Here is a 24132-nt window from a genome sequence, read left to right as displayed (position 1 = left end):
CTACACCTTTTTACTTATAATATCATTGAGTAAGGCACATTTGTTTTGTCACAGTGCACCATCACATTATGACATCTCCTCTTTGTACTGGCTTCATATTCCCAACTGACGGTCTGATGAAGAGGTCTATGTCCAGTAGACTAACGAAGCACAATGTGATCCGCCATTTATAATAATTTCGACAAGTTGATCTATAAATATTAAGAACAAGGATGTCATGTATAAATCTTCAAATATGTACGTTGGTAGGTACATAACTACCGGTTGACACAAGAAAAAAAATTGTGCTGTTGGCATTGTATGGAGGATGTGTTTAAGTGTATTTTTATCTGTTATAATAACTATGATGTTTATCTGGTTTTGATTAAATTGAGTTACATTTTGGTACACGGATTTTGGCCTACTATTACAGCAGTATAGAATATATTTTATCTTCATCCCTATGTGGTAAGAGCTGGTTAAGGAAGTACGTATACATATTTAACAGAGATGATCTCTAACCCTATAATGGGCTTGCCAAGCGTGGAGATTATGGCAAACTCCTCTTTTGTAAAGAAGGTCCATGTTGATAATGAAACTGGCTACCTCTATTGAAGAAGTTTATATGAATGGTTCAGAAATGATCTTGGAATTGAAACAGATATCATAAATAACTATTTATAAATATCTATTTCCATAATAGAGCAGGAATTGAAACTACGTTAAACACGGTTTAAAAGCATTCTAGTTAGCTAGTTTCTAGAAAAAATATTACCATATTCTATACAATAGTGTCTAGTAATATTTACGAGCTCAAAAATATGCATATGATATCAGCCATCATAAAACAATCATATTCTACGACTTTAAAATGCTAATAAAAATGTCGGTTTTTTAGGATTTCAATCACAATGTCTAACAAAAAGGAATCCGCCAAAGCTTTTGTGTTTAAAATTCTAATCAGCATTGATCGGTTATTAATTAATTTTCAATCTCCGCACTCAAATCTCAACGTCAAAAATCACATAATAATTGATTCGAATGATATCTAGTATCCAGTCATTCGTGTATTTTTAACTATAACCAATAAAAAATAAATTGAACACTAAAACTCTTCGCTAATAAATTAAATCATAATTAAATTTATTAGATTAGCAACCTTTTGTACGCGTTATATCAAAACGAAACCGAACACATACGAAATTCCCTTTCAAATACCAGAAGACCTAATTAAATGATCATCCGCCTAGTTGTGAATCAGATGTTCTATGCAACTTTACTTGCCCATGACCTTCGTTCAGGATATCAGATCGCCACCTATATATACTGAGACGAGGATCAACACCAACATTCTTCTGCCAACCTCAGACCAGATAACATCATGAAGTTGGTAGGTGTATCGAAAGCTTTAGACGAATCTAAAAAATATTCCATTTTTTCTATAGAAAATTCAATTGTTTGTTGTGACAATAGATTCTATTTTGACAAATTCGTGACGTTTCGTTATAGTTTTTCGTGATTTGTGTAACTGTTTTTTTATTATATTCTATGGGTTTCGATTGCAGTGTATTTTATAATCCCATTGTTTGTACGGTTATAACGTTTTGGTAATCATTACCGTAATCGATTACCAAGTGTTCGATGTGCTGTTTTATGGGAATCCGATAATCGTATTGTTTTAATAGTAACCGCAGAACCATAGCAATTGTGTTTGCAAAACTATCGATCAATTTGGATCGCATTTGTCAATAATTTGCGCATCATTAAGTTTAATATTTATGGTGGTGATAACCACAACCTTTGCTGTAACTGCTGTTAAGTTCAAATTTATTGCAAAAAGCCTATTGCAAATTCGAAATCCGCAATTAATATCAGTTTGACCGCGAATTGGATCTTAATTATAGGATTACAACTTTTTTGAATAAGCTTAAAGAACAATCATTCTCATGAAATGTCTATTTACAGTTTCATTATATTTGCATTCAAAGCGGTGACTCCGCAAACTCCATGTATACAATTTTCTTTCATATTGCCGAGATTTTAATAAACATAAAAAATATATTATCCACCCATACTGTGACCCAATAACGCTAGGACAACCTGTAAATAGCTGTCTCTATCCAGAAAACTATTTCAAATTTTCCATATTCAATTTTATCTTATTTATCTCTAAAGTTTTTGGAATTTCTTTTCTAATTATACTTTGTTTTAGTAATATCTTCTTCTAATTCTTCTTCCATCACCAGATCATCCTCGCCGCCATCATCGGAGCCTGCGCTGCCGCCAGCCTCCCCGGCTACGTCGCCCCCCAGTACCGCTACCCCTACAATTACAACTACAACTACGACTCCAGAGCCAGGGCCGCCATCGACAGGAGCGCCAACATCTTGAGGTCTGACTCCGAAGTCAACGAGAAAGGATTCCGTTACGCTTTCGATACTGATAATGGTGAGTTTTTTTTTTAATTAATTTTAATAGGCAATGGTGTATCTGGATTCTTTATTATCAAAGTTGTGATTACAAGATAAAAAGTGTACTTATAAGAAAATTTAGTTATATTATTAGGAGTTATCGTATTATTAAAGTAAGTATTGCTCGTAATGCGGGACGTTGGTCGCTCTTTCTATTTAATATCTCCTAAAGTCTTTGACAGGTTAAAATAATATCAAATTCACTGTCATCATAATTAATAACGCAGAACGAACACTACAATTTTTTACCACGTCAAGTTTTTATAGCACAAATGTTAATTTTCACACTATTAAATTGATTACTAAATTACAATTAAAATTAATGTTTCCCTCTATTACAATAATGTAACTAATTCTGATTACCTCAGAAGTGTAAGCGCGATGATACGCATTCACATCATTAACCTAATCAAATTGTATGTGGGTGCGACCGCGCTTTACACAACTTTGCGTAGAAGATCTAATTTGAAATCTATAGTCTAGAAACTAGTAGGATGCAAGCTACAAGTTGTAGGCGTATGTAAAATGCATGAACAGACATTTTTATTTCATAAGCGAAAACACAACTTTTTAACACATAGTGATATGTAATTATTTACTGTTTTCACCATTAGATAACTATCGTGAGATAATATACTGAATTAACCACAAATCACGGTTGACTCACGCAAATATTTAGAGAAAAAGCTCTACTAGTTTCGAGTCACAGTATGCTGCGCGACATCGCCATTTCACATGGTCAACACAAAAGGTGTATAGAGGGCCTCTATCGACTCTAGTAAATACTAGAGTCATTTATATCTTAGAAAAAGTTCAATACTAAATCAAAATTCTGTCTCTGTAATGGAACAGTATTTTTACCTTTTCATAAGAGACAGACGAAGACAATTCCAATAACTGTCACATTCAAGCAAAACCTTCAACGACCAAAAATAGCTAACAAGCCTACCCATAAAATCATTCTTAGAAAAGGCGAACAATTTCAGAAGAATGCTTTTAAAATACACCCACGATCTGTCCTTCAAAACTCCTTACAAAATCACCCAAACATAGGATGGGATGCAGCACATTCATATAAAGCAACGATCCATATATTAGCAACTTACACATAATTGCAAATTACACTCAAGTTCTAAGACTTCTAAGTAGGTAGATCTTATCTAACGTATGAATTGCTATTTTACAGTGAGCTCGATTTAGGTAACCATGTGCTATGTTTGCTAATGACTAGGATGTTGGTTTGGCCACAGTTTTGTTGACTAATATGTATTATGAGATTTATTTGGCACTTTGTTCGATTGGTAGTTACTGTGTGTTCACTAGGTGACATTCATACCAGGAACAATTAATATTATCTTGTTTTCAGCCATCATAACTATTCACTGTCTCACGTAAATTTTCCAAAGGTTGTGTTATTGTTTGTAATTCAGTTAATTTTGTATTCAAGACATCAGCTACCACAAATTGACAGGTTTTTCATCAAAATCCCCAATAATCAACCTTTTCAATACAAAAACTATCCGATTATCTTTCACGTAAAAGCCACAATTTTCAAACATGAAATTAAATCATCTATGTCCTCGTAACCAAAATCCATCATCTTTTCAGGCATCCACGCTGACGAGACTGGAGTTGAAGCCAACGGCATCCAAGCCGCTGGCAGCTACTCCTACACCGGTGATGATGGCCAGGTCTACAGCGTGAGCTACACTGCTGATGCCAACGGCTACCAGCCTCAGGGAGCTCATCTGCCCACCCCACCTCCGATCCCTGCTGCTATCGCCAGGTCTCTTGAGGAGAACGCGAGGGATGAAGCTGCTGGAATCTTTGATGATGGTAAGTGTAACATTTTCTCGATCATAAATTCTTTTTTATAGTATAAGGCGGCTAAAGGGCAGACGAATCACCTGATTATAAGCTGGCAAACAAGTGGACTCATGGTAAGCAATCGCCGCCGCCCGTGGACAGCTGAAACACGAGGCGTTACAAGTGCGTTGCCGGCCTTTTGGGGGTTAGGAATTTTAGGGTTGTTAGGGAATCGGGAATTGGGAAGGGGGCTAATTGGGCCTCCGCAAGTCCGCACTCCTCACGCAAACAACAAAATACAACGCAAGCGTTGTAGTATATAATAAAGCTGATACTAATGTTTAAAAGTTTGAATCAAATATCTATTAATTACCTCATTATTATTTAGGAGCCTTTCAAAGTTTGCAATTAATGTCGATTTCCTCTAAAGATGATCAGCAAACGATTGCTATTAAAGATAATGACGCCTATACAGTGTACACGCCTCTTCCTCTTATTTATGTGATATTGAATAATAAAAGTAATGAATTACTAATACATGTTGATTGCGTAAAATAATCTCACAATGTGTAATTTACAAGAACGTTTTGAGGTTAGTAAGTTCTGTAAAGACAGAATTGCATATCAACTGGTAATAATTAGGTGCCTTATTGCTCCGACCATCGCAAAAGCGCATCGCTACTGAAGACAATTTTGTTATACCTAGTAGCTAAAGCATTCTCGAAACGAAAATAGATGTAAATTTTGTTTTTGAAGAAATAGTCTGTAAAACAAATAGTTTGCTATTGTATCCGAAGATTTGAGATCTCACTGTTGCTTGAAATGTATCTACATATTTTTCTGCTTTATGTCATAATTATAATCCCATCTCCATTCTTATTTCCAGGAAGCTACCACGACGCCAAATACGCCCCTGGTGTGGTTCTAGCCCGCAACCAATACAGATACAACCCATTCTACCCCTACCGTCGTTACTAAGCAATGCAACCAACAAGCAAGCAACACAGCAACAGAATTTGTACAGTGCCATTTGATATAGGTTAATATTTTATTTACAATGTAAAGAAAAATCACAGAAGTTCAACGTCCTCGAAAATACGACGAAGAATGGACTAAAGGAATATGATTTCGTATTTTTTTTTGTCGTATCTTTGATTGAAGTTGGTTTTCTGTAATTTATTGTGTATATTGAAGCAATAAAGTTGCAACTATATTTTTAATTGTTGTTTTATTTTATTTGTATTTAAATCGTTCTTTATAGGATTGATTTACATAATAAGTAGGTATATGAATATAATTATGCATTCATCCCATTCTTAGTTTTATGTCATCCATAAAATTTAAATCAATAAATCATCATATAAAGTCCATCAAAATAACACCAAATCTGTCAAAAATCTTTAATTATAAGTCACCAAATAAATATTTTATTATCACATATATTCAATAGATCCTCCATTGTTAAGTATTATTAGGTTTCAAATCAGACCTAATTAAAATGCTATTTTACGGCAACGGGAAAAGTACAGTTGCACAAAAAAAGTAATGCATTTCTTCAGTTTTATTTATGAGCTCCATTGTACCTAATAGGGAGATGAACAATATTGTCAATTACACCGATACTTTACCGACCTACAGAAATAATTTTGAAAAATCGTAAAACCTATGTATTCGTCGAATAAATAGAGTCAAATTGACGACTTCTTGTTTGGCACATACACTTGTAACTATTCAAACAATGAGTTAGAAGGACCTAACCAAATATCTAGGTACATGATTACTTATTACAGTTCTTAGCAATTGTTTTCGAAACAAAATTGTTACTAAAGAATAGTTTAAGTAATCATTAAAAGTATCTAACGGCGCATTCCAATAACCTACCTATCGGTAGATTTGCCTACCAGAGGTAGAATTTTGACATGCATACAAAATGTGTCAAAATTCTACCTCTGGAATAGTTTAAGTAATCATTACTCAGAGGCAATAAGAGGCTAGCAAACTTTGTTTTTAAAAAGGGAACCACCTTCATATTTCTTTACCGCCTCCATATTTTTTAATTCAATTTTTTTTTCCTAAACTTAAAAAATACTATGTTGAAAACTGCATCAAAATCGGTTCAGCCAAACGTGAGATAATCGCGCACAAACATACAAACATACAGATCAAACTGAGAACCTCCTTTTTTGAAGTCGGTTATAAACGAAGATTTCATTTATGTATAGTTGCAATAATATTTTATGAACTTCTTTAATTCTTGTTTAACATCAATCGTGTTAATAAAATTAATTTTATTACCGTTTCTATGCTCTGAACTAACCATTACTACATTTATACTTTTAGGTTATAACACAATGTTTGAATGGCTACTAAAATGGTGCTAATATTTTTTTTAAAGGTAGTTAACCTTGGCTCTGTGTAAGAATGATTTTGAAAATCCAAAAGTGATACATTTAGATGGTTTTAGTGTTTTTGAATTCGATAATGTAATGTTAATTTGAATTGCTATTGTTACTTAAATTGGAAACAAGTAATTTTCATCCCTAAAAATTAAAATGGTACCTACTCTATTCGTTCGAGACCCTATTCGTCGATTGCGCTGCGTTATGTCGCGTTGTCGCAACGGTGTAATAGGGTATGCCATATTGTTTTAAACGTGCCCCACACTTGTATTTACAATTTTATAAACATATGAGACCCAAACCCGAAACAATAGTTTGTAGATCACACAAAGAGTCCCTCCGTCCTGCTACATAGCGCGCTCGATAGCAGGTTGCCCAGTCAAACGTTGCTGCAACGATACACCGAAGAAATGGGCTTTATACTAAGTGTTACCCAAATACATCATAGCTATGTACATTTTCGATACACAGACAGGAATCCATTTCATCACATCCTTTTAATATCACCCTCAATCACATATCTAATTCAAGTGTAATCAGTGTCCATTCATCTTAGTCGATACAATCTTGTCTTATTTGATCCTGTTGGCACCCACTGCACTTTACTGCACACATTAATCATGCTTTGATATGTCACAGTGTGCTTCATAAATCTTGTCCATTGAAGGATCATTGATGGCTTAGGAAAGAGTGAGTTAGGCCTACATGTCTAGATTAGATGGTGGTTTAGTTGTGATCCTAATTTGATGACAATAAGTAAAGACGAAACGAAAAAAAATTGGTCCACAAATAATTGGCAGATTAAATAATGAAAATACATAAAACATCATTTGAACATCGTACCTTCTTCTTTTTTTGGCAGAGGTGCACATTCCGGCACACAATGCCATTATACAATGTGCACCCACTTTTCACCATTTGTGTTATAAGTCCTATGTAATAGGGGTTGAGCCTATGCCCATATTATATGTATGCTGGGCACATTTCCAGACTTCGTGCTACTACTGAGAAATTTACAAAAACCGAAAAAAGCCCATTAATACTTTTCCCAACCTGGTATTCGAAGCCAAGGCCCCTTGTCCGGCAGTCGCACTTAGTCCCGAGGCCGGCGACCACTTGACCAACGAAGCATGTAAATCTACAATATGAAATATAATTTCCATTTAACAGAAAAAAATGCAATAAATCAAATAAGCAATTGATTCTGACATTTTAGATCGTTTTATATCCAAAAATAAAGTTGAAATTTAAATAACAAGGATGTTAATAATTATTATTTATGAGACGTTATTTTAAAACTGTAGCGAAAGGAAAATGATTGAAATAAATTGTTGATTTCGATGTTTCCTTATTCACACTCTTTGCATCTGCATTAGTTTAATTTTTCTTATTCTTAAAAGTAATGAAATTTATATCTTTTCTAGAATTTTGACCCACGTAGTTACCATACTAACTTATAATAAGGAGGTATTCCTCGAAGCGCAACTGTTTTGAAGCGCACCTCTCCAAGCGCACCTATTTTATTCCTCGAAGCGCACCCGTTAGTTGCGCTTCAAGGAACTATTAAAAATATTAATTTTTATTTCCTCGAAGCGCACCTATGTTTTATTTTCGACTAGAGAGGGGATGCTAACTGAAACTATCGATAATAAGATATCGATAATCTAATACACGTAGCGCTATCTATGAGCAAATAAGGTTAAACCTTTAAAAATAGTTTCTTGTCGATGTATGACATCGCAAAATTAAATGTTCCGCTTGAAACCGCCAATCAACGACTTTTATTAGTTATTTTATACAATATTCAAGAACTCTGTACTCGTCGACCATAGATTGTTATTTTTTTACCCGACAGCGCCAGAAGGAGGGTTATGTTTTTCGAGAGTATGTATGTATAATTGTTTGGCACGCTCTGCAGCCTAAACGGCTTGATGGATTTTGACTTAAAAGGTCTCGTTAGATTCGTATTTACTGTGAGAGTGACACTGGATATATCAAAATAATAAAAAAAACAAAATGGTGGATTTTTGGCGCCAAAATCGAATATTGCTCACTCTCTAGCTTGAACGACTCGATGGATTTCAGCTTGATAGGAGTCGTTTGATTCGTATTTACTGTGAGAGTGACACTAGATATATCAAAATATAAAAAAAATACAAAGTAGCGGATTTTTGGCGCCAAATTCGAATATTGTTCACTTTATAGCCTGAACGACTCGATGGATTTCAGCTTGATAGGAGTCGTTTGATTTGTATTACTGTGAGAGTGACGCTAGATATATCAAAATATAAAAATAATAAAATAAAAAAGGTAATTTAAAAAACTAAAAAACCCGACTGCGTTTCTTTATAATATGAAAAAACCCTAAAACAAGGAAGTCATCGTAAAACTGAAGCAGTCGGGACCCATTCTAGAAAGCCAGCAGTATGTGCCCTCACTAAGTTTTCAGATATAGATTAGGGTTTTTTCATTTTTATATTATAAAGAAACGCAGTCGGGCATTTTTAGTTTTTTCATTTAGTAATGATCCTAATGAGCGAACAAAGACCTCAACCGAAAGTCTTAGTATAATACGTATAATTATTATTACTTACTTGAACATCTGTTGGACATTTCCCAAACAAACGTTGAAGTCAAAACGTTGATTTTTAAATTGAATGTTGTATAAAATAACTAATAAAAGTCGTTGATTGGCGGTTTCAAGCAGAACATTTAATTTTGCGATGTCATACATCGACAAGAAACTATTTTTAAAAATTTTACCTTATTTGCTCATAGATAGCGCTACGTGAATCAGATTATCGATATCTCATTTTCGATAGTTTCAGTTAGCATCCCCTCTCTAGTCGAAAATAAAACATAGGTGCGCTTCGAGGAAATAAAAATTAATATTTTTAATAGTTCCTTGAAGCGCAACTAACGGGTGCGCTTCGAGGAATAAAATAGGTGCGCTTGGAGAGGTGCGCTTCAAAACAGTTGCGCTTCGAGGAATACCTCATAATAAGGGCTGCCCTACCCTTTACAATAATAAATGGAAAAACAATATTGATTTTTTTTTGTTAGTTCATTATGCTTTATTATCTCAAGTAAACTTCTTACAATTGGAACTACAAAGATGAACATACGGTACCTTATTCGTGGATAAAAGTGAGTAAGTACGAAATATAAAAAAAATAATGCAGAGTACCATAAAATAGTTTCACTAAAAAGTTATATTAGAAACAAGAATCACATCACCATTATCGTGTCGAGTTTAAATAGAAGTGAGTCGTTATCTCGACTATAGCTTTAATTGGCTTAATCACCGCGTTACTTAAAAAGTAAATTGATGAATATTCATGAATAGCTCTGCAGTGGCTAATAAAAGCCAGTTTCGCTGTTATTTTAGCAAGAATTCATTATTTTAGCGAAATCTTGTATTATGTTGTATGTATGTATGTTATGAGTCTTTAAGTTTATCTAGGTTCGAGGTTATATAAAAAAATAAACGTACTACGTTTAACTGATTTTTTGGAATTCTTTTACTGAATTAAAAAGGAAATCTAAGGAGTATTCACAAAAATACTTAATATACAGCTTTTTTATATTGACGTTATAAAATATATTCTACAACTTATAGTTTAAAGTTCACATTTAAATGACAGGGAATTGCCCTTGCTGCAGTGTAGTGCAGAGAGTGCTGTTATTGTATGCGATGCCCATTTTTTTAAACTCAATACATCAAACAAACAGGATTATGAAATAGTCCTATTTTTTGCAAATTTAAAACAGCAAAATGGGCTGGCTCGAGGAGTTATACCATATCTCACAGAAAACTGACGTGAAATGGCGCTTGCGTTGTGTTTCTTCGTGTGAGTGTCCCCTCTTCCCAATCTTTCTAATCCCTGATTCCCCAACAACCGTTCAATTCCTAACCCGCAAAAGGCCGGCAACATAATTATAACGCCTCTGGTGTTTCGGGTGTCCATGGGCGGCGGCGATTGCTTACCATCAGGTGATAAGTCTACTCGTTTACCGTCTTATACCATAAAAAAAAACTACACGTACCAAAGTAACAAATCGTTCTACATCTACATAATATATCAAACGTATTGTCTGTTACCACATAGGTACATTTTCTTTCATTACAATTACATATAATTAATAGACATATTATCGATTAGCTCTCTGTATTCGATTCAAATTATTACATAAACACCAAATCATAACCCTATTTCATTATCATTATATGTTATAAAGTTGTTATATAAGATGTTACTGTGTAATAATTACATTAGCTAATACTAATCATGTAGTAGTAGTAATTTATTATTTCTGTAACTAGGTATTGGGATACAACTAGATGTTAAATTTCTTAATATGATCTAGTAATGAACTTGTTTTACTTGATACATGAGCTAGAAATACTTATATTTACTTATGTATGTACTCTATAAGATAATTTATTTTATTATTTATTTATTCTTTATTCCCGGTATCTTAAACCCATATGAAAAAACATTACAAATACAAAAAAGAAAAATATGTTTTCAGTTTGATTTGAGCTTATCTAAACCTAAGTTTACTTTTCTTCTCACTGCTTGGTTCAATGACCCACAGAGGGTGTTATAGTATGTTACTAATGAATTTATTTAATACTATATGTAATGCAGGTATTGGTTAATTATTACCGAATTTAAGTTCAGAATTTGGTCAGATCGGCAATAGGATGGTCAGAATACGGGGCAATACGCGTGATTTCAAAGAGCCAAAGATCACTCAATTGGAGACAAGTAGGGCTGATTAACTTGGACTGCCGACAGCCTAGCGGGTTACCGTCCGGCTCGAAAAGCAGTTGTAAACGGTCGTGGGTTTTAGTAAATAAGAGATGGACACTTCCATTCGCCAATTGTTAAAATACCTTTAGTACTGCCAATATTGCAGATCTTTTTTTAAAAAGTAAAGAACCTTAAATTCTCCAAACTAAGATCCTGCATTCAATCTAGTTGCCAAACATTTCAAACCTTATTACTTTATGTAACATCTAACATCTCATTATGAACAATTGTTTCAATCAGTTGATTATGTTATCTAATGTTCTAATCTCGATCTGTTTATAATTAAAGTATGTTTGAAAGTTTCATTTGAATCCTTCTCGTCAATGCAATCGTGAATAACTAATTCGAATTCAGATCGCAATTGAAACAATACAGCAGATTAATGTATTGGATAATTTACATGACTCAGAGACATATACAAAAAATCAGTATTATCAAACCATTTTAAAACCTTTTAGACATACTTTTAATTTTTCCCACATCACGCCAATGAACTTGAACCACCAACCGCCAAATAAAACATAAACAATACTAAAACAGAAAAAAAAAAAACAAAAAAGCCAACCTAAAATTACAAGTTTTAAACCAAACCAGAATTACTCAAAGATATTGACACAACAAATCAACACCCATTACACACGATTTACCAATCTCATTAGCTACAGCATGTTCTTAAAATAATAGTAACTTATTTATCGTCAATGCTTGGAATGTGAGCGACCTAGTAATCCAGTTGTCAATCATTACAAACTAAGTGTGAAGTTATAGTTAAGTTATCGTTAAGTTATGTAACTTGATACTTGACTATTGTATATCAGTTATTATTGATACTAATACTATCGACTGTTTGGACACTGCGCGCGAGTCATTTTGTTGCTTAGTCGGTGTAGAGTTAGGAATGTTGTAGAGGTCGCGTTTTGTTTATTTATTTACTTATATTTCAAAATACAAAAAGAGATTGGAGCTGAAATTAAATATTGTAGTTTTGTTTGGTAAGTATTTTTATCTTTTTAGTATGTTGGTAAATGTCTCTTGAAAGATTGGAATATGATATTTCATTCATACAATCATGTAAATCAAGTAAAAAGAAGCCTAATAAAAGTAGATATACAATGTACCTTCTTTATTAAACAATATTGATTATTTCTAAATTTACACAATAATCAAAACCAATCATAAAATATACCTACTCACTTAAAATTTCATCAACCATTTTATATCACCACTCTGCTAACTAGAAATTCATTAACAATTTTGAAAGCAACATCACTCCGCCACCTCTATACATTCTGCGTTCTATGGTAGTGCTCCAGTTGTTCAGCCGGCGGGCGCATCTCGTTACTACTGTTACCTAACAATACTCTCGTACTTGAATCAGATGCCAATGTAACCACTGTAAGTGGGGAGTTAAGACAATTTTGAGGATTGTTGCTGTGCGAGTATATTTTTATGGAATTACATTTTATAAAAAAAAATTATTTATTTAAAATCACCTTAAACTACCATTACAGGGTTTACCCAAATTTTAGATGGGCGTTAACTTTATCACCTTTTTTACGGTTGAGGTCCACCTCCCAGCTGGTGTTGATGACCTGACCTTTATCAACACGTAACAAATCATCAATGTCTTACTTTGGCAAAGTTGATATTGTTTACTATAATTTTAACGCCATCTTCGTACATCTCATACTTGCTCGAAGTATGTTTGGGAATTCTCAGTTTCAGTTTTGATTCAGAATGTGTGCCCACTTCAATGAACAAGAAAAAATAGATTTTATTCATATTTACTTATAGATCACATTCCTACGTAAGTACTGCTTCGTTCTTCATTCATCAAATAAAATGTCTCAAGTCCACACTTTACACAGGCATTTCTATCACAAGTATGAGTTCATACATCTATGTGTACTAGGAAATTTTTTGCTATATAAACGTAAGTAAGAAATTACAAAGTCATTCGCTGTCCAACTCTCTCACACTCCAGTTTTAATCTTAGCACCATGAAGCTGGTAAATAAACAGTTTAATTTGATTACATATATTTTAATTAAGTATCTAGAACTCGATCTAGGTTTTTAAAATGGAAAGTGAACGTTAGAATCAGTGATTCGAGTTGTGTTGTTTGAAGAGGCTATTTTGGGCCTTTTTGAGTGTTTTTGGGGGTCATAAAGTATGGGTTTTTTAAAGTTAGTTGTGTTATTAAGGGTTGTTTTGGTACTTTCTTTCGGTTTGTTATTAACTTTCTAGTTAATATTATTGTGATTTATTTTCAATTATTTTTTTTTAAGTTGGACTCCACAAGGATTTTCTCCTGTATCGTGGATGTGTTTACAAACATACAAGTTCACAAACACATCATACCCAGACCCGAAACAACAATTTATTTGTAGATCACACAAAGAGTTGCTCTGTGTGGAAATCGAACCCGCTACACGTTTTGCGGCAGCCGGTTGCCCAGCCACCGCGCCAAACGTGTAGTCAGCTGTTTATAGTGTGTTTACAAACTACAATGAGTGCTGTAAAATAAAAATATATTGAGTTATTTTTCACACTTGTTTTCTAAGTTTTAAATCACTAATAATCATCTTTTCGAATAAATTCTTATGTATTTGCTTATTGGTAGAAAATTAAGATAATTATGATAACATTTTCCAAAATGTTGCTAAGAATTAGTGTAGCAACTGTAGCATTAGCCCATAGCTTGAAATATTTAACTAATTAATTTATACACCGTGTTCCAGATCGCCCCAATCGCCGCCCTCATCGCCGCCGCATCAGCCGGCCAAATCTACTCCGGCCAATCAGCGGAGAAATACGCGCAGTCAGCCGAGCAGTACCAATCAGCGCTCGAGTATCAGCAACGCGGCTTGTATTCTGACCACTCACAGGCGCCGCAGAGCTTCAGCCATGAGGCGGTGCACTCCAGCAGACCAGCTGGGGAGAAGACCGCCAGGATCCTGGGCTTCGATGTGGAGAACAATGGACACGAATACAAATACTCTTATGAGACTGAAAATGGTGAGTTTGTAGTTTTTTTTTCTATCGTCACGCCTTTTGTCTCCGAATGGGTAGGCAAAGTACAAAATACACATACTTTTCACAATCAATGTTGTAATGACAAATAAAAATACTGAGAAATTTTTGATAAACCGAAAAAAGCCCAGCATTGCTTCGCTATTATGAATCGCTTCGCTATATCGCCCGGGAATAGAACCCGAGACTCGCACTCGGCTAATGAGGCAGATTTTGTAGTTAATGAATTATTATTTATCATTACTTCGTGAAAAAGTAGTTAATAATACTTATGAAGTCTGAACCATTTGTATAACAAATTAATATTAAAGCCATTTCACTGACGTGAAATGGCTATACAAATATTTGTGGCTTTGATGACTCAAAGCCACAAATATTTATTCAAAAGAAAAATATATCCATATTACTTTTTAGTATTTAATAAATAATTAAATGCAATATTATCACTATTAGACTGGGCATTCGAATAAAGAAGTTGAAGTGCATAGCTTACCAACTTGAAACTATTCATTATTAATCTCAAATTACCTGTCAAAGTCCTATAAAAATACACTCTAAAACCCTCATCCCCAAAAATTCCAGGAATCAGAGCCGAGGAAGCTGGCCAAACTTCAGAGCACGGCGGCACCGTAGCCCATGGAGCCTACTCCTACAAGGGTGATGATGGCCAGACCTACACCGTCACCTACACTGCTGATGAGCATGGCTTCCATCCCCAAGGGGAGCACCTTCCCACACCACCACCAGTGCCCGAAGAGATCCTGAAGAGCTTGGAGCAGAACGCTAAGGATGAAGCCGCTGGTATTTTTGATGACGGTACGTGGTGATTTGTTATTAACATTTAAGATTGGATTATTAAAATTCTATACCTATTAATTTGTAACCTAAGTGAAAGAGTGTAAGTGCAAGCTCACATGTCATACGGTACGGAACTTATTTCTTCGGAATGCTCTATTAAAAATGAAAGAATTGTTGATGTCGATATAATTTTGTTATATAGGTATAAGTAACGCCATCTATGTTGTTTAGATTGAACCACTGACACGTTGATCGATCGACGTGAAGCTTTTGAATGAATGTAGATTGCAACCTTATGAAGTGTAGTGTTAATACTGTTAACGACTGATTTAACATACATTCATACAGATGTAACCTCACGCCGGTTTCCCATGGGGGTAGGCAGAGACAATGGAACGCCAACTGTTTTAACTGAAGTGTAAAAAGATTAATTTGTATTTTTTAGAGGACGCAATTTTATTTTTAGGACATGCGTGGGGTGTCATTAGAAGCTTAACTTCAAGTTTGTGGGGTCGCTACCCTTCTCCCCTAGCCGTCATCTATGACCAGTTTATCAATGTCTCGCTTTGTATGATCTTTCCTTTGATTAAACATTTCAATGGACTGTAAAAAATAGTCAGTTAAAAACCATCGTAATCCCTTACTTTGTAGTTTCAAAAATTAATCAAGTCACATTTTCATTCCAGGAAAATACAAGGAGCAGTCTGGCCACGGTTTGGCCAATGGTCACCAGCAGCACGAAGCCAGTTACCAATCCGTTGGCTACCAGGCCCCATCCGGACATGGATCTGGCGCTAACCTGGCGTTCCATGGTCAATCGAACCATCTGTCTGGCGCTGACTTAGCGTACCATGCTCATGCAGCCAATGCTTTCTCCAGCCAAGGTTTTCAGGGTCATTCTTCCGGCGCCCAAGTGGCATATCAAGCTCCCGTAAGCCATGGTATCCAGCTGGCGTTCCAAATGCCTTCAGGCCATGCATCTGGCTCCCAGGCATCATACAACGCCCCAGTTCACAAACCAAACCCTCAATTGGCCTACCACGCTCAAGCAGCTCAATCGTCAGGAGAGCAATTAGCTTTCCACCTTCCTTCAGGACACGGTTCTGGTGCCCAGTTGGCGTATCAAGTCCCCGCTGGTCATGCATCAGGCTCTCAAATGATGTATCAGGGATATGCTGGCAATGCCCATTCGGGTCTTGCTTCCATTCCTGAATTGGGGTATCATCATTAAAAAATCTTATCGATAGTTTGCTTGTAATGTGTAGTGAGTGCATAGTATGAATATAGTGAAGTGAAACAACTATAATAATTTCCATAGGCAAAGTTTACGATTTCGTAGGCGTAATCAATATTGGGAAACACAAATACTTTGACGCAAAGCTCTCAATAACCAAATATTCTTATTAATCCGCAATGTAATGACAAGTGATATGGAATTAAAAGTAAAATTATCAATCAATAGGGAATATGCAGACAATTTTTTTATTTTTTTTATTCAATTTTCACTTCATTTTGATGTAGAAAAAAAATAAACCATAGCTGTAAGAGTAGTAATTACTTTTTTATAAAATTTTAAAAATAGTGGTTTAATTTGACGAGTTCAAACGCTCCTATTTCTCGCGCGCTTGATGCGTGACGTCATAGGGCACACCTGTCATTGTATTGTTTACATTGAGAGTTTGATAGATAACAACACGCGTAATAATCATGGAAGAAGAAAAAAAGCCATTTTATAGATATTGCATGGTACCAATGTGTCCTAACAATATAAAAAGTACACCAGATAAAGTGTTTTTTGCTGTTCCAAGAGATCCAAACATACGTAAACAATGGTGTGAGGTTATGCGAAGAGAATATAATGTATCTTCAATATCGCGTTTACATTGTTGTGAAGATCATTTTAATGTAAGTATTATATTTGGACAAATAACATCTTGTAGTGTTCTAGAAATTTCTAGGTTACAGAACTTTATTTAAGTTCGTAACCTTATTTACGAATGTCATAACATGTTAGAAGATTCTTCATCTGAGCTATTTCTACTTATCCTAAGATGCTTCACCAAGTGTTGTGTTTATTTCAGATCAAAGAAGATACAGTAAATTATATTAAATACAAGCTCATGAAGGAACAAGGCGAAAAAGTTAAATTATTCTTAAATAAAGGAGTTATGCCTCATAAATTTCAATGCCAAAAACGAAATGCTCCAGGACCACAGGAGAGAATGTATGATTCTAAGAAGAAAAGATTATCACTTATAAATGAATCTTTCTCCGAACCTGAAGTCAACAGTGAAAATGTTTTAGAACGTGAAACTTCACAAACAAGTTATTGTGATGCCGGACCAAGTACTTCCTATATTCAAGGCTGTGAAAATGATCCAGTGAGGCCTAGTACCTCTGTTATGGATGTGTCTGTAATAGAGCCCAGTACATCCCATGTTGAAGTCTCTACTAATACAGAAAACTTCCTTAGTGACAAGTGTGTGCAAATAAATATGAGACCAAACTTCAGAAGTAAAAGTGTTCAAGTTAATTTAACAACAAAGAAGACTAATGTAGCTTTATCTCCTGTTCCCCTTCCATCACAAAATATTGGAACTTCACCAATAAAACCTGCAACAGCTGCGGTAAAAAGAAATTTATTTCCTACTAAGTCGGATACAACATCTATTTCTTCCATTTCTTCACAGATATCTCATGATTATGAACCCTGTAGCTCATCTGACTTAAGTTATTGTGTGCAAGATGAATCAGCAGATTCAGATGATGAAAAACATTTTAAAAATGTAATGCGCAGTAGTATGTTAAGTGCCATAGATAGAGAACCCAAAATGTTACTAGGATTACATAAACAGTCATATCATTTAATAAAACTATTAAGTGAAAACATTCCACTTCCAACTGTAGACATATTAATAACACTTAAGAAATTGAAGTTAAATGAATCTTTTGGCATACTTGCTTTACATTTTGGCTACTCACAGAGCACTATCAGTAGAATATTCAATAAAAGTTTACCTTTAATCGCATCAAAAATGAAAGACTTGATTGTGTGGCCAACACCAACTGAGGTATATAAAAATTTACCTATATCATTTAGAGCTAGGTATTCAAATGTTATTTCTATTATTGATTGCTTTGAAATCCAGATTGAAAAACCTTCCGATCCAGTCCACCAATCACTTACTTGGTCACAGTACAAAAAATGTAATACATTGAAGTATTTAATTTCATGTACACCAGATGGGTTGATTAATTTTATATCCGATGGATATGGTGGAAGAGCTACAGATGTCATGATAGTGCAAGACTGTGGTTACTAAGACTGTTTACCTCCAAAAAAAGCAGTTATGGCTGACAGAGGGTTTAAAGACTTATCACATTTACTGGGAGCCAGAGACTGTACTCTCGTCCGGCCACCTTCTGTTTCACAGTCCAACCCAAGCACCAAAGATGAAGTAAAGCAGTCAAAACGAATAGCAGCTTTGAGAATTCATGTTGAACGTGTAATAAATAGATTAAGAGAGTTTCATATGTTACTGCCTCATGCTTGTGTAGACTATAATTTAATACCTGTCATTGATGATGCAATAACATTGGCATGTGGTTTGGTAAATATTCAGGATGTTTTAATAAAAAAATGAATTAAGAATGCATTTGTTTTATTTCAGATAAAGTAAAAGTACAAGTTTTTACAATTTACCTATTTTTGGGAAAATGGCTTGATGCCAAAACAGTGTGCATTTTTCTATTATTGTTTCACACAGTTGTTTTTTATATTCCACCTCTATAATATTTACTTTCTTAGAGGTTTCAAAATTATTGTCAGCAACACAAAAAAGACCCTTACTTTTATTTCCAAAATGCATCTGAAGTTGTAGTTGGGCCATATATTTTGGAGCCACTTCACTATTGCTGTCAATATAACGGTTCAACGCTTTTTCTGATGCTGGGCATTTAATTTCTATGCTGTACACAGTACTTTCCCCATCTGGAGAAGCCCCCATTATAGGATGAGCCGCATTTAATTTTAAGCCACACTTATTTATTTTTATTTGTTTAATTTTCTCTACTTCTTTTAATACCTGACTTTCTAAAAATCGCCCCCTTTTCATAGCTTCTGTGTCCTTTAGTTTGGTTGCTCCCAATATGTTCTCCGTTAAGGAACCATCCAGAACTTTACAATGTGCAGCCTCATATGCCTTAGAAGCTGTGATTCTTCCATATCTTAGCTCATGCCATAATGGACAGTCATTTTGGTCTTTAGTTATCAATTCAGCTTGTTCGCATGCTTCTGTACTCATTACCAGTTTGCAATATTCAACAAACTCAACAGGGTTTGTAGCCTTGCTTGCAAGAATTAAATGATGGATCGACAGTCTCTCTGCATTGTTTGGAGATTGATAAAATTTCATCAGATGATTATTTGTATCACCAACACTCACACAATTATTTTTTACCACTGTTAAAAAATTGCCAGTGCTTGAGGAATTTGATGCGGGATTCAGTTTAGGTGCTTTGCAAATATCTTTTGCTTTAATAAACTTCAAGCTAGTACCAACTGAAGAAAGCTTGGATTTTTTCCAATAACACTCAATGCTTGTACTTGGAGGATCTTCACTACGTCGGTGAAGCCATGCTAAAAATGCAATAGCATGTTTACATCCTCCTAAAACAAAAGAATAAAATTATGTTTCTTACACAATATATCATTCTGGTAGTAATGGTTAACCTAATGGTGCTATAAGTTCTTGACTTCATAATAATTTGACAATCTTTATGGTTACACATGACTTATGACTGTCAAGAGTTTTACTTAGATAACAAGTATATCATCAGCCACAAACACAAAGTAAGTAAAAGAGATCGTACCTAAGTGTGCTGCGCAATCCAGACATTCCACAGAAATTACAGTTTCTTCAGCTTCATCACATACAGCTTGTACTGCATATGACTTCTGACGAACATTGTGCTCTGGTGTGATGCGAGCTTTCACTACACATAAGTTCCCTTCTCGTTTAATTTGTACATATCCTACAGCTGAATCGCCGTATGATTCTCGTTGAGACCTGTAATAAACAATAATCTAGGTTTACTTACTTACCTACTCTCATAAAAACATGCGATTGATTGTATAATCTAATTCATACGTGTTTTAATAAAGTATAATGAATGTAAACAACATTTGAGGTTATATTTAGGGAAATAATTAAATAAGTGCACGTATGCATAAAAACAGGTTTACTAGTTTAAAAATACCGTGTTTGACAATAATTACCTTGCAGCTTTTACTCCTTTAACCTCAGCAGATGTAAAATCTGGGTTTGACGCAAAATATGTGGTCATCATAAATGCATCTATTTTTGGAAGATTATCCGACTGTGCTTTCACAAAACCGTTGTCCGTCATTGCTATTGATGACGCTTAATATTTCTATTTTAGAAAACTAAGCTAGTATAGAAATACAACCAATTTTTCTCTCAAAGTTCTCAAACACAAGCTGTACCTCTACCATGAGTTGACACTTTGACAGACAGTTGAGTTGGTACACGTGACTGACTGACAGGACGATAATGTGCCCTATGACGTCACGAGGCGTTTTACAAATTTGAATTACGCGCGTAAATTTTTCACTTTTTGATTTAAGTTTTAAATAATTAAATGCATATTAAATTAGGAAATAACGAATTGAGTGTAATACTACGACCTTAAAAGGTTAGGAAAAAAAAATCAGGCCATTTTATTTTTTATGCATATTCCCTATTGCGGCATCACAATCAGAAGATTACTAAAAGTGATTCGTCAAACGTCAATCTTAGCTACCAAAATGGCGTCTTGACACATGTCAATGTCAAACTGTCATGGCGGCGAGAAGACGTTTTAATAAATTGTTAAAACTTATTACATAATTTGCTTCTGTTGAAGGTTTATTTAATTCTGAAGTTACTGCTTTGCATATAAAAACGGCAATGGAGACTTTACAAAACGATGATTGATTTTTGTTACCTATTTCAAAATTTGTTACTAAAAACTAGTCAATGGATTCGCAATGCCGATGCTAGAACTTTTTGCGTCCAAAATGGCTGACATTTCGATCCGTGACTAATATTTAAAACCTAGTAATAATCAATTTGGTATCGTAGGTACTGTGTAGTTAAATATTGAATGTCTAAATTATATTGTTATGTTTTTACTTTGTTTTGTAATAAATTGTTTTTTATTGATATTTGAAAAGGTTATTTTTTGTGTGATACCTTATTTTTGTTTATAGTCCACTGAACGAAGAATATGTTTGATTCCCGATGTCAGGGTTGTCATAGATCATAGTTTAATTATGTATTTGTAAGGAATAATAAATTCATAATATTAATTTTATCTTAAAGAAAATAACTGATATATTAACAAAGCATTGCTAAACTCAATAAAATCAGCGCCTAACACATAACCAATAAACTCCTTTTAAACAGTCAGATATGTTGTAACTCGTATATTGTGATACGATCACTTTCAGTTATTTTCTCAGAACCAGGCTCAGCAGAATTTATTGCCTATCTTCAATAACCTTGGCGATAGAGAGGTATGTGAGTTGGCTCATCAGATCTGCCATTAAAGCTGTTGAAGTGATGATGACAGCCCTATTGGTTGAGTGTACGGTTGCAACTTGTAGGAACTTCTAGAGTAGATTTTTGAGTTGAAAAAAATGAGTTCCTATAGAATTGCTCTTTTAGGATTATTTGTTATTTTAAGTACAATACGGGTATTGTTAAGGCTAATAACGGTAACGCCAAATTAAAAAATGTTAAAAATAATGAAAAAAGCTATGGTGATGTAATTCTTTTTGTAATAATTTTTTTAGTCTTAATGTCATTTTTTTTTATATTTTTACGAAAGTAGGAAGAAATGTATGATCAAACCAATATAAATAAAAGTGCTATTTTTGTTTTATGTGATACATTACTTATTAGCTACACTCATCATACATTTACCCAAAAAATGATCCCACCTTCCAATACCCACTGAAGAAGGAACATTACTAAAACAGAACAATACCTATGACGTAATTCTATTACGCACAATTACAGCCACATTACAACCTACGCGTTCCTGTTGCATCTTTTCTTAGTTACGTTCCACTATGACCCAACTAAATCTTACCACTATGAGCCGGTAAAAGAGCAGACGGATCATCTGATGGTAAGCAATCGCCGCCGCTCATAGACACCCGAAACACCAGAGGCGTTACAAGTACGTTGCCGGTTTTGGGGGGTTAGGAATCGAGAATTGGGAATTGGGCCTCCGGTAACCTCACACAAACAACGAAACATAACGCAAGCATTGTGTTCGATAGCCTTTTGGCTATGTTACATCTCTTCAAGGGAGAGGCCTTTTAAACCCCCAATACACCCTTTAGATTCAATACTAACTCCATATTAAAAGTCTAAGTAACTTTTCTCTACAGATTCCAAGAGGAATTTCATCCATTTTGACCCATTGACATTCAGACTTACGAGTATAACCTCGACATAATATCTGTTACGCCGCCAAAATTCAACGAAGTTGATTTATTTGAAGCGTAACATTAAGTAATAGTTTTAATAGTGTATTTAAATATGGCCGCTCTTTATTATATCTACGTATTTAGTTATGGTTTAATGTGATTACGTTTAAAGTAACTGCACTTCGCTTATTATTTGGGATTTCGAAAAGCTGTGCTTTGAGTTATAATTGAATGAATGGATTATTGAAGATTTGATTTTATTCGGATTATAAGTGTTAGGATTTATGGTTTTCTGCTCTCGTTTTAATTTAAACTACTTTTATTTTATTTTTCATTAAATAGTATTTATACAAAAGTAGTGTCTAAATGATAATAAATGATAAATGATAAATGATATTTATTTCTGTAAATAGATTATAAAATAACACTTTTACACGTCAATATTTCGAATAGCTAGATGAGGCCGGCATTTCCTATCCGACTACTCTGAGAAGAAATGCCGAAACAAACTCAGAGGTCATAGTCTCTTTTAAAGTCCAGACAAAATCAATTAAAGATGTCGGAGAATCGTGCAAGTTTATTCTGTAGTGGTATTTTGAGGAAAGAACCACAGCAGTTTGAGCGGACCTGTTCAGATGGCAGCACGCATGTGTCAGTTTACAATGAGCTCAGCTGACGGCTGTTGCTGAATGATCCGACGAACAATACCTACCAAAAGAACATTTGGGTAGGCCACACAAATGCTCACACTGTCAGAATATAATTAACTAAAAGTGAAATGACTAGGCAAACTCTCGCACGGTCCTCAAACTAACAATTTTAAAAATAATATGTGAAAACAAAAAAATATCGAATGATATTAATGTATATCATGTCAAATTGTATAAAAATGTAACTTGTGTTACAAACATGTCAACATGACCTGTGTGGACATTATAGCGGCTCACTCCCAAGCCTGACTATCATCTAAGTAGTCTTTAATTTTATAAAAAGCTTTACTATACAGTTTTTCTTTAATAACATTTTTAAATTTATTCAGGCTCAAACTTTGAATACATCGGTAATAAATTCTATTATGGAGTAATGAATTTAAATTAACCTTTCTATTTTATGCATATTGATAAAAGAATCCATTCTATGTTCATCCATGTCCATTTTTTATTATAATTATAACTTAATATTTATAAATTAAGAGGGTCCTATCACAGCGATCAAAACAGAACAAACTGAATACACTTCACAAGGACACAATTACAGGTTTATTAGAGGAGCCGTGTTGGAAGCTGCGTGGATCAGAGATTAGTCATTCACCCATTGTTATTAAGGCATTCA

General features: G+C 34.4%; 4 protein-coding genes across 4 annotated transcripts; 3 read left to right on the top strand and 1 right to left on the bottom strand.

Annotated features, from left to right (window-relative positions):
- The first annotated feature begins 1215 nt into the window (after positions 1 to 1215).
- On the top strand, positions 1216 to 5476 carry LOC118266485 (cuticle protein 3). Its single transcript, XM_035579959.2, has 4 exons — positions 1216 to 1369; positions 2226 to 2427; positions 4059 to 4286; positions 5143 to 5476. Exons 1-4 carry the CDS (start codon positions 1361 to 1363, stop codon positions 5232 to 5234), a joined length of 531 nt encoding a protein of 176 aa, XP_035435852.1. The 5' UTR covers positions 1216 to 1360; the 3' UTR covers positions 5235 to 5476.
- A 7943-nt stretch (positions 5477 to 13419) lies between these two features.
- Positions 13420 to 18958, top strand: LOC118266383 (uncharacterized). The gene is made up of 4 exons (XM_050695125.1): positions 13420 to 13481; positions 14213 to 14489; positions 15087 to 15320; positions 15989 to 18958. The coding sequence occupies exons 1-4, from the start codon at positions 13473 to 13475 to the stop codon at positions 16531 to 16533; spliced, it is 1065 nt and encodes a 354-aa protein (XP_050551082.1). The 5' UTR covers positions 13420 to 13472; the 3' UTR covers positions 16534 to 18958.
- On the top strand, positions 17010 to 18958 carry LOC126910608 (uncharacterized). Its single transcript, XM_035579823.2, has 2 exons — positions 17010 to 17207; positions 17384 to 18958. Exons 1-2 carry the CDS (start codon positions 17010 to 17012, stop codon positions 18623 to 18625), a joined length of 1440 nt encoding a protein of 479 aa, XP_035435716.2. The 3' UTR covers positions 18626 to 18958.
- On the bottom strand, positions 18948 to 20718 carry LOC118266384 (uncharacterized). Its single transcript, XM_035579825.2, has 3 exons — positions 20581 to 20718; positions 20175 to 20371; positions 18948 to 19971 (listed from the first exon to the last, which is right to left on the bottom strand). Exons 1-3 carry the CDS (start codon positions 20709 to 20711, stop codon positions 18995 to 18997), a joined length of 1305 nt encoding a protein of 434 aa, XP_035435718.1. The 5' UTR covers positions 20712 to 20718; the 3' UTR covers positions 18948 to 18994.
- Positions 20719 to 24132: the final 3414 nt, after the last annotated feature.

The sequence above is a fragment of the Spodoptera frugiperda genome, chromosome 7 (assembly GCF_023101765.2).
Source record: "Spodoptera frugiperda isolate SF20-4 chromosome 7, AGI-APGP_CSIRO_Sfru_2.0, whole genome shotgun sequence".
Classification (NCBI taxonomy): Eukaryota; Metazoa; Arthropoda; class Insecta; order Lepidoptera; family Noctuidae; genus Spodoptera; species Spodoptera frugiperda.
This window is presented reverse-complemented; position numbering and strand designations above follow the sequence as displayed.